We start from the raw sequence: 15,368 nt of genomic DNA on the forward strand, positions 1-15,368 counted from the left end.
TCATTCCCTTTCTAAATCTAAGCTCAAGGATTAACGCAATTAAAATGAACATTCTCCCAAAGCTATTATATGTTTTTTGGACTTTACCAGTGGAAGTAAGTGATAACCAGTTCAGAGAGTGGGATAAATGGATTTCTAGATTTATCTGGCAAGGAAAGAAACCCAGAATTCGATTTAATATTTTACAGATGAGGAAAGAAAGGGGAGGAGTGGCACTTCCTTGTTTAAAAAAATATTTCTATGCCTCGCAGCTAACCCCTCTACTGTATTGGTGCAACAGTGAATATAAAGCCAAATGGAAGGAACTAGAATCTGAAATCAGTTTAGATTTCCCTCTACAGGCTGTAATTGCAGATAGAGGTTTGATAGCTCAATTAGAAGGGAGAAATAACCCCTGGATCAGCTTTACATTGAGGATATGGCAGAAAGTAGTTAAATCATGTGAAATTCATAACTAATTCATAAGCTCTTTAGATGGTGTGCTTACGATACAGAATTTATTCCCAATAGAGGAGACAAAAGATTTGAATCCTGGATACAGAAAGGGCTTACAACTTATCTTTCATTTACACACAAAAACACAATACAGAGTTTCCAACATTTACAGGATGAACACGGCCTAGAGCAGAGGGATTTCTTTAGGTACCTCCAATTGCGACATTATTTGAATCAGAAGTGCAGACCCACTGAGTTTTCAAAAGCAGAATCTGAGTTCTTCAGAATTTTGAAGTCGGCCCTTGTTTCGATTCCCTCTAAATCAATTTCTAAGCTCTACAATGCTCTGTTTCTGGCTGGAAATGAAAACACCCTTTATATTACCCTTCATGAAAAATGGGAAAAAGAAGCAGGAATAAGGATGTCGGAGGAGGCTTGGGGAGAAATTTGTAGCTTTCAGTGGTCCTCAACTAATACTACAGAATGGAGGGAGCACTGCTGGAAAAACATAGTAAGATTTTTTAAGACCCCACACCAGGAAAAATATAACACTAAAGGTTCAAGGTGTTGGAGACAATGTGGGTCAGTGGAGGCAAACCATTCCCACATATTTTGGGGATGTCCTAAACTGAGTTCATATTGGAAGGGTGTCCATAACACATTGTGCACGGTATTCAAAATTCAGTTACCCATGAATATAGAGACACTTTATTTGGGCCATGTTGTGTGTTTGAAACAGAGGAAGGATACAAAGCTGCTGCAGGCCCTTTTGGCTGCTAGTAAAAATCAATCACCAGAAAATGGCTAAATACAATACCACCTACAGTGGAAGATTGGCAGGGTGTAATTTTAGAAATATTTAAGATGGAAAAATTGACTTACTCCTTGAGAGCTCAAAAAGACAAATTCTACCAAACTTGGCACAAATGGATTGAATTTATAACCCCAATGAGAGCAGACTTTGTATAACTCCATTAATGTTTCAAACTCCTTTCTTCCCGCTGTTGTGAAAAATGTAAAAATGTAAGCTCCCTTCAGTTCGGTTGTACATAGTTAGTATTTCCTGGAATGAGAGTTGGGCATATGTAAGAAAATGGAACACCTAATGGCGGACAGAGTAAGGTAGAAACTCGTTGGATTTATGGCTACTTGATGTTTTGTGGGAGAACACAGATGAGCATGCTCAAAGTTATAAAGATGAATGGTTTATGAGATTTCCTTGAATTCTCATCTATGGGAGTAAAGGACTGAGAAGTTTGTACGGTCTGAGTCTCAGCACAGGAGGACTGCGATTTTGAGTTTCTTTCTTGTACATATGCAGAGAACTGAAAAAAGGAAAACTGGAAAAGTGTGCTATAGTATGAAAATTGTAGAAAATCTGAATGCTAAATTGTTGTCTTTTCCAAATAAAAAGATAATTGCAAAAAAAAAAAAAAAAAGACTCTGAATCTTGCTGAGTTAGTGATGTTGCACAACATTTGACGGGAATTGCAGCCGGTAGATGCGACAGATTATGCCACCAAATTTGAACATCGAGAGCAGCGTATACACCGCCATGACCACATGTACAGTTCAAGCTCTAACAAAAAAAAGGGATTTTGATAAATCAGCTAACTGTTGGATATTGTCCAGGCTTTAATAAAGTCATATTGTGAACATAACTGTCCATGTAGGGTATTATTTATCAAATAGGAAAGCCACCATGGCTTTGTCCTGTAGACCTACATTGTTGTTTTGTCAGCTCACAATGACGTTGCTGCTGCTGGCTGACAGACTGCACTCCACTTAAACAGCTCTCCTGGTTCTCGCCATTACGTGTTGAGCACTACCAGGATCAGCCATTAAAAAAAAAACAACAAAAAAACAAAAAATCAAATATAAAATTATAATCTTGCAGTGGTATGTTCATGAATTTAATAATGACAGGTTTACCAGCAGCAGTTTGACTTTATTCTGAGCTTTCGGTCTATCAGGCCCCCATTAGAGCATTGATGAAATTAATAATAGAATAGTTTTCAGCATTTTTGCATATCACTAAGGATATTTTTTATTGCAAAAATATCCGGAAATATTGTGATAGTATTTTAGGGCCATATCACCCACCCTTACGACAGAGGATAATCACCTGTACCATATTCAAAAGTAAGCACAGCTACAGAGGGGTGGGGGTGTTGGGTTGGTGGGTTACATTTGAATAAATGAAAGTTAGCAGCTTTTACCTGCAGTCGAGGTGATCTGATAAGCAGCTCTTGGAGATGATATTTTAAAAAAAGATGAGACAACCAACAGCCCTCCAATGATGCTCAAACTGCAGGTGCATCAGTCAAATATTACAAATGCAATTCTACAGAGTTATTTAATTGAAATTTATTTATGTTTAATTCAAAGTGCAGCATCAGAGACAAACAGAGGTCATGAGTCAAAACTAACAACAGGAGACACAAGAATGTTTTCTGCCTACCCCAATGCGGTATTATCTGACGCAAATACTAAGCCCTTCATTTTTTTAACACTACGCTACTTCCCGGTAATTATATAAATGGGAACACCATCTGAATCAGTGTTGCATTCATGTGATGTTGGAAGGTTTCTGAGTTGGGAAGTTGTTATTCCGACTTCATTGTGTAAAGTGGGAACAACATGGAAGCTGCAAAGAAGTTGGGTTGCCTTTTAATGCTAAGAGTGCTTAAACAAGAGGTTGATAGCTGTTTCCAGTTTATTTATATTTCTATATATTTAATTTTTTGTACAAATCATTTATTATATTTTCCTATATTTTTATATTTATTCTAGATCACTCTACATGGACAGCGGTTAACAAATAGCGTATTACTTTGCATGTGATCAAAATTGATATTTAATATGTAAATTAATTTTAAAAAAGTGTCTTACCATGGACCGAACGTGGTACACTTTTGCCACCTTCTTTATGCATTTATGACATCAAGTCGGCAACTCATGTTATAAGGTAATAGGTTTGATTATATGTTAGTCTATTTGCCTGCATGCTTTATAGTTTAACTTTGCTTTCTTGCTACATCTAAAAGGTGCATATACTAAAATATGCAGCTACTGAGAGCTACTGGGAACAAAAAAAAAGATTTTTTTTTACCATCAATTGTTGACACTGTTTCCATGCTTTCCGCCATTTCTGCTGCCCTGAAATGTAACGTAACCGTCACAACTCGACAATTCAGGCATCAGTGAAATTTTGAATATTTGAACATGAGCTACTCTATCTCAAATCCAGAAACAAATGAAGTCTCAAACATGGGAATCACAATTCTGAAAATGGGCGTAGTTTCCCTTTAACTGCAAATCCAATACCTGTGATAGGTTTTAAACTGGCTGTTTCATGCTTTGCTCTTCTGCCAGCACGTGAAGACGCCCCCTCAGAGTGTGGTTCTTGTTGGTCACTCCATGGGAGGGGTGGTGGCCCGGGCGCTGTTCACTTTGCCCCGTTTCAACACCAATCTGGTCAGCCTCATCATCACCCAGGCCTCCCCTCATCTGGCTCCAGTGCTGGCCCTGGACCCGTACTTGCTCGGTGAGTGGAACCCTCATTCTGCTTCCTCTTTTCCACCAAATCAGCTCTGGTTCTTGAAGCAGTTACATTCAGGATTTTTGGAATCTTGTTGCTATGAAATGGACCAGTGTGTGTTTGCACCAGTTTTGAGTGGAATTATTGTAATAAAAGATGTGTCGTCACAAAGGCGTTGCGCAGTGCACAACAAAAATAAACATTGAAGCGAAAACAGCGGGTTACACCGATAACCTGTGAATTTTTGTTCTGTTAAAGATATGAAAATATAAAGATATTTGTTTCTACCCCAAAAAACAAGCATGCAGCACCTACTAAATTTCAAGGAAAAAGCCCAGAATGAAATCCAGAAATAATACAGTGCATGTTTTTATGCTTTGATGTTTGTAGGGTCAAAATTTGCAGTTTGAATGGATTTCAATGGAGCATTTCTTGACTGTAACAGTATGGATGTAACAATTTTGTTTACGCAGACTTACTGTAGGAGCTTAGCTGGACCTTCCATGATAAAAAAAAAAACAACAACACAATCTTGCCTAAATGTACGCTATATTCATGAACACAGCCAAAATGATCAAATGATAAAGAATGAAAAGAGCGTAAAATGTGCCAAACAGTCCCTAAGGGTTAAACATAGTCTAAAAAAAGGTAAAAAATAAGAGCAGCACTCACAGAGTGCCATCAAGTGTGCAAAAAAGGGCATCATAGCTATATTTAAAAATACAAATTCAGATAACTTGTCTTTGTCTCCGCTCTTTGTAGATTTCTACTCTGCAGTGAGACAGAAGTGGGTGAACCAGGCGAAAAAGCTCAGGAACGTCACAGTTCTGTCTGTTGGAGGTGGTTACCGTGACTACCAGGTCCGCTCCGGACTGATATCCCTACCTTGTCCACCTGGAGACCCCAATAAGTTGTCACTGGTGGTAAGTATTGTTTGTGAATTTGGTAAGTGGCACTGACCTGTTTGTAGCCGTATTTCACCACAGGAACCTTACTGGGAACCCTAGAAGGTTTTTAACCCTTTGGAACCTGGGTGAAATGGTTTAAATTCATCCAGAACATGGGTAAAAGGAAATGAGCACACTGATAAAAAAAGACCCAGACATTAGCTAGAAATTAGTAAAAAGTACAAGAAAATTAACAAACCTGGGAAGTAAAACAACAACAACAACAAGGGATGCCCTGATAAAAAATGCCATAAAAGTTATAGTATTTCTGTAAAATAATTAAAAATATATAGTTATGATAATTACAATTATAGTTTTCTGGACATTTTTTACGCTTTTTTAGGAATATTTTTCGAAATTGACTAATTTTTTGCGATTTTCAGGACAATTCTTGAAAGGTTGCTCATTGCCTTTTTTCCCATGTTTTTAAAAGAAATCGAAATAATTTGTTCAGGATTCAAAGGTTTCAATATTTGTGAAAGCCGTCTGGATTCAGCACAAGAAAAGTGATGTAGATCCAGGTTTCAAAGGGTTAAAAACTGGGGAACTTTATCTACATTTTTACAAAAGACACAAGATCAAACTGAAGTTCTGCTCCGAAGGTAGTATTTCTTGCCTTATAGGCACCATGGCAGATTGTACTAAAGTTCCAGGTACAAAGGGCTCTGTAGATTGTGTTTGATCCTGTGCTGCTCTTCACATGTTTCCATGTCTTTGTTTTTATCAAGGCAACTGCAGTACCCAGGACATGGGTGTCCACTGACCATCTGTCCATCGTTTGGTAAAGGACATGTTTTGGTAGACTGTGCATTGCTTTTCATTTAAACAGTAACCAGATCAGTAATGTGCAGTGTGCATGTCTTTGTGTTCCAGGTGCAAAGAGCTCGTTCTTGCCACTGTCAGGTCATTCTTTGACCTCATCGATCCAGAAACCAGACAGGTCAGAACAACAAACACTCACACACATATTACACACAGGCTACATTAAGAAATATTAATTAATGAAATGTTTATTTAAAAGGGACACAGTTTGGTTAGTTTAGAAGGACTGCTAATTTACGTTTGTAGTCCCATGGCAAGAAACAAACAATAGAAACATCAAGAAAGAAACAAAAAAGAAAGAAAAAAAATACAACAGTTTTAAAAAAAAAAAGACTTGGGTGTAAACTATAAGTGCAACTTACCAGTTTACCAGAGTCATACAACTACAAGGTGGTAATTCTAGTTTTTATACATTTTGAAACACTTCACAACCCTCCGGAGTGACTGGAAATGTTGAGCTCAAACCATTCAAGAAATCAATCCTGAGCAGGCACCACTAGAATGAAATTCGACAAATAGCTTTTTATCAAAAATTAGAGTTTAGCCTAATTTTTATCTGCATATGTGCAGAAATATCAGGTTTAAATAGAAAGAACAAAAAAATTGTCAACATTATAAATGAAGTGTCGTTGTTTCTTAAGCAGCAATGATGTGTGGACGATGAAGAAACCTACGCTGACACTGACTTAGTTGGATAAGAATCAATTTATTACAACAAAGTTCAGCATCCACCAGGCACCATGGTCTGCTTGGGAGAAGATTCGGGACCAATGTGAATCTCTCTCTCGTACAACTCATGCATGTGTCTTATATATGTACACGTATCTACACATTTATCAGTAAACATTCCTTCACCTATTGTGTTCAACCACAAAAACCTCAAGGGGACACATTGCATGTAATTTAAGCCAGGTGTCCGTACTCCAGACATCAGACCCCAAGGCCTAACCATCCCTTAACCTCTGATCTCAAGATAAGACCCATATAAACAGAGCATAATACACCTCAGAAGCTTAAAAACTTCTGACTTTTCGATACAGCACGTATGGATTAAACACGTTATCTGTTTGCAAGCTAACCAGTGTGTTCTCATTAGTTCACAGCAAATCCAGAGGAGAAAATGGCTGTACTAAACCATCACTTCATCAGACATCCTGTCAGGATGGTGGGAGAAACTCAAGACACCTCCGTCTCCATCTTAGGTCAGAGACCGACACTTTACCAAGAAAATTCTGGAACAAACTGAGACATTGTTCATTAGTCTCCTGTTTAGAGCACATTCCTGTTTACCGGTGTTTTGTGTTGTCATACTGCATTTTTAAATATTTGAAGTTTTCATTGAAGTGAATGACAATGTTTTGACAGCATTACATTATTAACCCTTAGGGACATTTTGGCACATTTTACACACTTTTCATTCTTCATTTTTTGATAATTTTGGCTGTGTTCATGCATATGGCATACATTTTGGCAAGATTTTATATTTTTGTTTAATCTTGGAATTTCCAGTTCAGCTCCTACAATAAGTCAGAAATACACTGTGTAAGCAAAATAATGACATGTATTCTGTGCAAAATGCCCAATTAAAACCCATTTAAGCTGCAGTTTTTAATCCCACAGCCATCAGAGTGTAAAAACATGTATTGTATCATTTCTGATGTCATTCTGGGCTTTTACCTTGGAATTTGTCATTTTTACTGTTTTACACCTGATGGCCTCATTTTTTTAACCAAATTTGGCATATGGCGAAAATACATGCTTTTTCCACCAGGTGCGTGTTGCTGAAAATCATTGACATATCCCAGGCTGAGATGATAAAAAAAATCTAATAATAAAAAAAGAAATTTATGATCAGAGCTGACATTGGTAAAAAAATTTACCCAATGAATGTAGGCAATCATATTAATGTATAATATTTTTTAAAGCTTGATTCCGAAAAGCACATTTTTTTTGCGCAGAGCGATATGAGTATATGTAATGTTAAAGCGAGCCCTAAAGCGTTGAAGAATCACTTATGTCTGTGTCTGGTTTTTTTTTTTACCCTTTTCTAGATTCTCCTGAAGCATGGAGTGAAGTTAACACACTGCGTCTGGCTTACAGCACACCAAAGGTACCAGACTTTGTATCAGTGGAATACATGGATTATTTGTATGTTAGAAAGCAAAGGCTTGATACAGACAGAAAGAGTATACCATTTTGTCTTCACCGTTGCTCTCTGTCCACAGGAAGGACAAGTTAAATACTTTATGTTTGCGCTGTCGAGCCGCAGGAAGGCCTACAGCCATTTCTACTGCCGGAGCAACAACCTGGTGAGTTCTCCGCACTGTTGCTCTCGTGTTGTCACCCCCTTGGGTTGGAGGTGACACCTTTTCACTGCTCTGTGTCACTAACCAGGTGTCAGACCTCTGATTTGCCACCCACATTGTTGATTTGTTTTGTTATTCATGTAGTTGAAGTACAATGTTGATGGCATTTCAGTCTGAGGATCACGCTGCCATTCACCTCTAACGAAAATATTAAAAAATTGTTCAATGATCGAGAGAGGGGTTACAATTTAAGGGGAACCATAATTTCAAAATTTACAGTGTTTGTATCACTAGAAAAAAAGTTTTTGTATATCAGTCTGTGGAGTGAAGCTCTGGGACAGTTTTCATGTGGAGCAAAAACAATGTACAACCCAAACCAGTATAAAATAAGCTATAAATCCTGATTTTCAGAAGGCACAGGGATGAAGAGAGGGTTTGACATCACCAGATGTTTACAGGAGTTACTTTTTATTTATTTGGCTACTTAATATTTATTTTTTCCTAGTTTGTTGTATTCTTTATTGTAAATAAAAATGTAAAATTACAGATATTTAATTTTGGGTATGTTTACTTTGGTTAGCTTTAGTAAAAAAAAATCAGTAACTTATGGAGAAGTAGTGGGATCAAATAAGTTTTTGCTTCTCCTCACTCCTTTTCAAATATGTAAACCAAGTCATCATGTGTTTGACCATTTCTTTTGCTTTATGTTTTTTATTCTAAGTACTACTTCTTGTCTTCATGTTTGTTTAATCATTTCTCTATGTACTTTTTTACATGTTTGAAATAAATCAAAGATTTAAGTCGAAAATCCACAAAAAACAGAATTGTCTGTACTTAAAAGTACATTAGCATTAAGAGCACAGTTAGCATTAGCATATTGAAAGGACGGCAATAGCTGTGGCCTGAGGCATTATGTTTTTGGGTTGTCCATCCACCCCCGTCCGTCCATTCTTAAAAATATGATTTTTCAAGAACTTCGTCTAAAATTTGGCACAAACATCCACTTAAACTAAAGGATGAACTGGTAAGATCTTGGTGGTCATGGGTCAAAAGCCACGGTTGCTGTGAGCTTGCATCTCTCACATTCTTGTGAACGCAATATCTCAAGAACACAGCGGAGGGAGGTTCTGTAAATTTAGCATAAATGTCCTCTTGGACTCCATAATGAACTGATTAGGAATTAAAATTCTAGTTTCAAATTTCAGCTCTGACTGTGATTTTTTTGTTGCTGTCCAACAGGAGATGACTAGCTGGGTGTATGGCTGCGTACACAAGAACAGTTCTTCATGGTAGGAGTATAGTAATAGTCTATCTCTTTCCCCACCACCTTTAACTTCAATTAACTATTTTACTGTCCTGATTCTTCTGCAATTTGTTATCACTAAATATGATGTCTTTTTTATGGTTATATTACAGAGGATGGTGGATGTATTATTAATATCTGTGTATTCATTAATGCTTTTTGAAATTTCCAGTGTGCATGCAGTGGATCTGTCCATGGGAACTGAGCTCCTGCCACCCTACAAGGTAACTCTCTGAAGAGACACCATCCAGTCCGCTCTGAGCTGCTGCTGATTTCTCATTTCTGTCTTATCCTCTCTAGGTCCTGATTCTGAGTCTCAGTGATTTGTCCTCAGTTACTCATCTAGTTGTTTCAGCCTCCAACATCAACGGCAGACAGGTAGTTGAAAATGAGAACGTGATAATCTATGACCATAAAAGAAATGTAAGGGTGTATGTAGGCTAAGCTAAATGCAACAACAGCATTTGTGCATGTGCACAATGATAATGTTAATATGGTAATATCTATAAGCAATCTTACTTCAATATCCTAGTAAAAATCCCCCTCCACTCAAAAATGAGTTTTTCCTCTGTTGTCTCCTAACCCGTCTGACCTTTACTATGCAGACCTGTACGCGTTTGTTTGTCAGCAGAGAGGTGGTTTCACATTAATGTACTGAAGGGGGCGATTTCTGCGTACATCCCTAAAATCTGAGATTCAACACTATGGCGTGCATGCTAGGCAAGCTAGGTCACTAAAAGATTCAATTGCTGTCTAATAGACAGACTTTGACAGAGGACCAGAAAAGAAACCTGACACCTCCAGCACAGAGCAGACCCTCTTAGCATTAAGAGCACAGTTAGCATTAGCATATTGAAAGTTTTGACAGAAAACATGGCAGTGTGCAGTCTTTGGATTTAAACTGGACCAATATGAACACATGGGGGGTCAGGGTAGGTTCTTGATAGACACTTCTAAGGTGTCAACATCTTTGAATTAGCTCTACGCCTGAGGATAATAGTTTTTGGTCATATACCAATGTACCAAAACAACAGCCACCAGTGGAATTAGAATAAAGGTTCAAACAACTTTTTTTTCCCCAAAAAACATGGGGAAAAGGAAATGAGCAACAGAAGAAGAAATGACCCAAAAATTTAGAATAAATTAGTACAAAATACAAGAAAATTACTAATAGAAAAAGAAGTTAAAAAAAAATCTTGAGCAAGAAAAAAAACTGCTTAAAAATTATAAGAACTCTATAACATAGTTTTAAATGTGTAATTATGATAATTATAAATATCGTTTTTTACAAATTATTTTTTTCTAAATCAACTTTTTTTTTCAGTTTGTTGAATATTAATATTTCCCCATGTTTTTAAATGAAACCATGCCAATTTGCACAGACTTCAAATGGTAAAGTACTTGTGAAAGGCATCTGAAAGCAGCACAAGGAAAGTGATGTCTCTGCAGGTTCCAAAGAGTGAAAAGAACAGAATTTGTGAAATATAAAAACCTGAGGCAACCCAGCAACATTAGTCAGATTAACAGAGTTATGTTGATTAACACAAAAGAGACTTCACAGAGTGTGTCTTGTCCACAGTTCATGGTGGAGTGCGAGTGGCAGAGACAAGAATCTCAGACTGTGTCTCTCCCAGTGCCACATGTCCTGTCCTTTGGTGAGTATTCACACTGTTGATGCTGATTCCCTCAAACTTCAGTGCAAAAAGACCTTTACAGCAACTGTTGGTTTCCTAGGTTTGACCGTCAGCGATGTTTCAATCAACTCGTCTGGACTTCTTCACACCATCAAGCTGCAACACTTCCACCAGGTAGCTTTTACTATTTCATGAGCTGGATTTAGCGTCTCTGTTGCTGCTGTGACACAACATGGTAAACATCTTTGTCTTTAGGTCTACCAGGCCTTCAGAATTACTGTCTCAAGCCAGTGCAAAGTGCATAAAGGTAAGTTTGTCTTGATACATTGGGAGTCACGTGCACATGTTGAGATGTATTAATGGTCATTGTGTGTGTGTGTCTGCAGATAGAATGTCCAATGTGTACAGAATAAATGTTCCGTGGTTTCGAGAGGACTCTTTAACCACAGTCAGGTCAGTTCTGTCCATCTGTCTGTCTCCAAGACCTTCTACTTTGTTCTGGTAGATAGGGCTGGGCAATATATTGATATTATATCAATATCAGGATATGAGACTAGATGTCATCTTAGATTTTGGATATCGTAAGTGATGTCTTTTGCTGGTTTGAAAGGTTGCATTACAGTAGAAGAGATGTAATTTTACGAGGCTGTTCTTGCTGTTTTATTATTTACCTTTACTAGGGCTGCAACAATTAATCAATTCGTTGCCAACTAAATGACCAACTACACTGATAATTGATTAATCGGTCTGAGGAGTTATTTTAAGAAAAAGAGAAAGCTGATTCCAGCTTCTTAAATGTGAAGATTTTCTGGTTTCTCTACTCATCTATGATGGCAAACTTGTTTTTCGGTTAGGACAAAACAAGAAATTTGAGGACATCATATTGGGATTTTCTTACATTTTTAAAAGCAAGCAACTAATCGATTAATCAAGAAAGTAATCAATAGATCAAGGTCTTCACCCACTGAGTCATTATATATGCATTACTGATGATTATTTATCAGAAATCTGTATTGAGGTATTTGGTAAAAAATATTGTGATATTTGATTTTCTCCATATCATCCAACCCTACTGATACATAGTAGGGTCATATTTACTGCTTCTGTCATGACTCGATGTGTCTGCCAGTGTGCCGTCAGTGACTGAAATCTCAGGGATGCTCCACACAAGTCGTCCAGACAACACCTCAGGGGTCCTCCTTCAGCTCCACACTGCCCCCAACTGCCAATATAAGGTACTACACCTCAGTGCTTGAAATAACTACAGCCTGCACATCCTGATGCTAAGTCATCATATCAAACTTATTTTTATCATCAATGAGAAGTTTAATACATGTTGTGGAATTAACTTTTGATTCTAACTTTAGGTGTCAGTAAGGACTTCATTACCCAAGGTGCTGGGACAGGTACAACTTTCTTGTCTTATTTTTTGTTTGTTTTGTTTGAATAAAACCAGTCAAATATGTATTGTTCTTCATGGTAAACAGTGATTCAATCAGGAGAAAAAACCCAGGTCTCTCTCTTATATGACAGATATTGAGGTTCTGTGGTCCCATGGTGCCAGTGTACACCGCTGTAACCCTCCTCCTGGCCTGTGGGGGGCAGCTGTCCTACATCCTTGCATCAAGGCGAGCTGCAGACATGAGCCAGGTGGTGGGCAAAGGCCTGCAGCCTCATAAAGTCAATCTGCCCGTTTATATTCTTCACACTTTGCTTAGGTAAGCTTTTGAAGTCTTATGTTGGATTTCAGCAGAAACATTCATTGTGGATCTTGAAAAAAGTATCTAAGATAAAATATTTTAAAGACATGATCCATTTATTAGACTTTTAAGAGGGTTTTATCCCATCTCACATACTTTTCAATGTTATTTTTGAATATTTTATGAAAATACCTGAATATTTTTAAACTCCACATGATTTTTATGCCTCTACGCTAGCAGTAGCCATGGCCAGATGTATTGTGATTTTTAGTTTGTCCGTCCATTTAAATCTCATGAATACAATATCTTAACAACGACTTGAGGGAACTTCTCAAATTTTGGCACAAACGCCAACTTTGCTTCTGATAAGCTGACTAGAATTTGGTGGCCATAGATCAAAGGTAAAGGTAATGGTGACCGTGCATTCATCCTGTTCTCGTGAATGTGGTATTTAAAGAGCACCATGAAGGAATGTATTCAAATTTGGCTCAAACAATTAGTTGGACTCAACAATGAACTGATTAGATTTTGGCAGTCATAGGTCAAGTACACTGTGACCCCATTCGTCACATTGTCAAGAACACCTTGAGGGATTTTGAGGAAGTTTAGCACTGGACATAAAGAATGAAGTGATTAGAATTTGGTGATAAAGGCAAAGGTCTCTGTGATCGCACCAAACATGTTTTTTGGTAGTAACTCATGAATTCAAACTGTAGTTATGACAGTGGGATGTATTGATGAAGTAATGACATTTTCTTTCCAAAATTTCAAATGACAACTTCACTGTGACATCATAATGTAAGTGCAATTTGACAGATTCACGGAGGCATACAACCACTAAGCATTAATTCTAGATTTTCCTGCTTATGCTCCTTTTCCTCACCTCCCTCAGCTGTAGCTGTTTTCAAGAAGTGTGGTCAACTCTTTACCTCCCCCCAATGGATGCCCTCCCCCCAACCAGCCCTGATGAGGGTGTGGTCCCTATTGAAGAGTGGCCCCACCTTCTGTCCCCTCTGCTTTACATCTTTGGGGCAGCTGTGGCGTACTGGGGCAGCACACTGCTCCGTCTCATCATACGATTGATCTCACTATTATTGGCTCCCCTGCACAGGTATGGCCGGACATTTCAACAGAGTATGTGATTTGAAACTATAACTGGATGGTCTTTGAGCACTCTGAATTTATATTAGCACATGAATACTATATTATTTAACTGTATTTTTTTTCTTTCATACAGACCCTCAGTGTCTAGAGACTGTGGCACTCTGCGACTGCGGACCCAGCTCCTCGTCTCTGTGTGCCTGACTGTCGTGGGTGGGATGTCCTGTGGGGCATTGGCCGTCTTTGCTGCCTTTCTCTTCCACCTTTACAGAGTGAGTCCTAGCACATGGTAACAAAGACAGGAATTTCTCACTCATTTTAAAGAGTGGCATCAAGAATTAAACTACTTCAAAGTTGAAACAGACAGCGCTTAGCAGCTACACGCCCTGTGTTCTTGTCTTTCACAATAAAAGCCCAAAACATATACACTACATCACTGCTTACCAGAGGGAACTGAAAATCACTTACATTTTGCTAAGAGACAACTCAAATAAACAGTTCATAGTAACTGTAGAGCAGGGGTCTCTAATGATTTTCAGGCCAGGCACCCCTTAGCCCAAAGATAGTCAGAAAATGACAAATTCCAAGGCAAAAGCCCAGAATGATACCTAGAAATAATACCATGCATGTTTTTATGCTTTGTATGCCATTTGATGGCAGTGAGATCAAAAACTGGAGTTTGAATGGCATTTTTTACACTTAACAGTATAAATGTTTTCTTTACACAATGTATTTTAAACTTATTGTGGGAGCTGAGCTGGAAATTCCAAGATTAAACAAAATACATAATGTTACCAAATTCATGCAGACATGCATATGCATGAACAAAGCCAAAATTAGCAAAAAATGAAGAATAAGAAGCCTCACCCTCTGCACTTCGCCTGTTGGTTCTTAAATGCACAGTGTATTAGCCTCTTATTCAAAAATAATTATGAAAAGGTCTATAACAGCTCAGAAGAATGTCTGTGTATCTGACATGATGGTAATGATACAGCTAACTGGCCAATATGTGAAAAAAAAGGTGCAGCACAGTGTTAGCTAGCCCATATGATTACACAAGGATTCATGGGTAACAGTAAGCCTATCATTAATATTGTGTACTGTGAACTTAATAGTTTTTATGAAAAGGCCAATTTATCTTTGCTAATACTATGTTAGATTTATGTTTTCATGTATTTTCAGACACATTTTAATTTTTGAAAAACAAAAATGTGGACACTTAATTATCAAATTATCAAGAAGTGATTTGGCAGTCCCTCTAACTCTGAGGACCCCTAAGGGGTCACTGTGAAAGACCCAGGCTGTAGAGAACTTACATTAATATTCTTTGGTCACTAGGGATAACCGCAGAGGAAAAAACTTGGAAAACGAAAGCAGTATCCTCTTCCTTTTTTGACTACGCAATTGCTGACACACTTTCTTTGTGTTTTAAATCAAGCCTTGTTTTTTTTCTGGAAAACTGGTACCCTTAGACAGACAGAATTGCATAATGAAAATGAGACTTATAGGTAACTTTTCTGGCTCTGATTAGCTTTGATGGAAATAAAACACCTGGGTAATTAAGCTAATTTTAGCCCCT

At 37.8% G+C, this 15,368-nt stretch overlaps 1 protein-coding gene across 1 annotated transcript in view; it reads left to right on the forward strand.

Annotated features, from left to right (window-relative positions):
* pgap1 (post-GPI attachment to proteins inositol deacylase 1) overlaps positions 1-15,368 on the forward strand; it is a 33,411-nt gene that overhangs the window by 7,008 nt on the left and 11,035 nt on the right. The window contains exons 4-22 of the mRNA XM_042494034.2: positions 3,811-3,982; positions 4,739-4,899; positions 5,652-5,704; positions 5,797-5,863; positions 6,842-6,947; positions 7,797-7,855; positions 7,971-8,054; positions 9,291-9,340; positions 9,527-9,578; positions 9,655-9,732; positions 10,934-11,009; positions 11,089-11,162; positions 11,244-11,295; positions 11,375-11,441; positions 12,118-12,223; positions 12,356-12,394; positions 12,522-12,706; positions 13,581-13,799; positions 13,926-14,061. Of these exons, the coding sequence (XP_042349968.2) occupies positions 3,811-3,982; positions 4,739-4,899; positions 5,652-5,704; positions 5,797-5,863; positions 6,842-6,947; positions 7,797-7,855; positions 7,971-8,054; positions 9,291-9,340; positions 9,527-9,578; positions 9,655-9,732; positions 10,934-11,009; positions 11,089-11,162; positions 11,244-11,295; positions 11,375-11,441; positions 12,118-12,223; positions 12,356-12,394; positions 12,522-12,706; positions 13,581-13,799; positions 13,926-14,061 (1,836 nt within the window). The remainder of the gene's footprint in view (positions 1-3,810; positions 3,983-4,738; positions 4,900-5,651; positions 5,705-5,796; positions 5,864-6,841; positions 6,948-7,796; positions 7,856-7,970; positions 8,055-9,290; positions 9,341-9,526; positions 9,579-9,654; positions 9,733-10,933; positions 11,010-11,088; positions 11,163-11,243; positions 11,296-11,374; positions 11,442-12,117; positions 12,224-12,355; positions 12,395-12,521; positions 12,707-13,580; positions 13,800-13,925; positions 14,062-15,368) is intronic.

This window comes from Plectropomus leopardus, chromosome 10 (genome assembly GCF_026936395.1).
Source record: "Plectropomus leopardus strain MGB_pleo_1.0 chromosome 10, ASM2693639v1, whole genome shotgun sequence".
NCBI lineage: Eukaryota > Metazoa > Chordata > Actinopteri > Perciformes > Serranidae > Plectropomus > Plectropomus leopardus.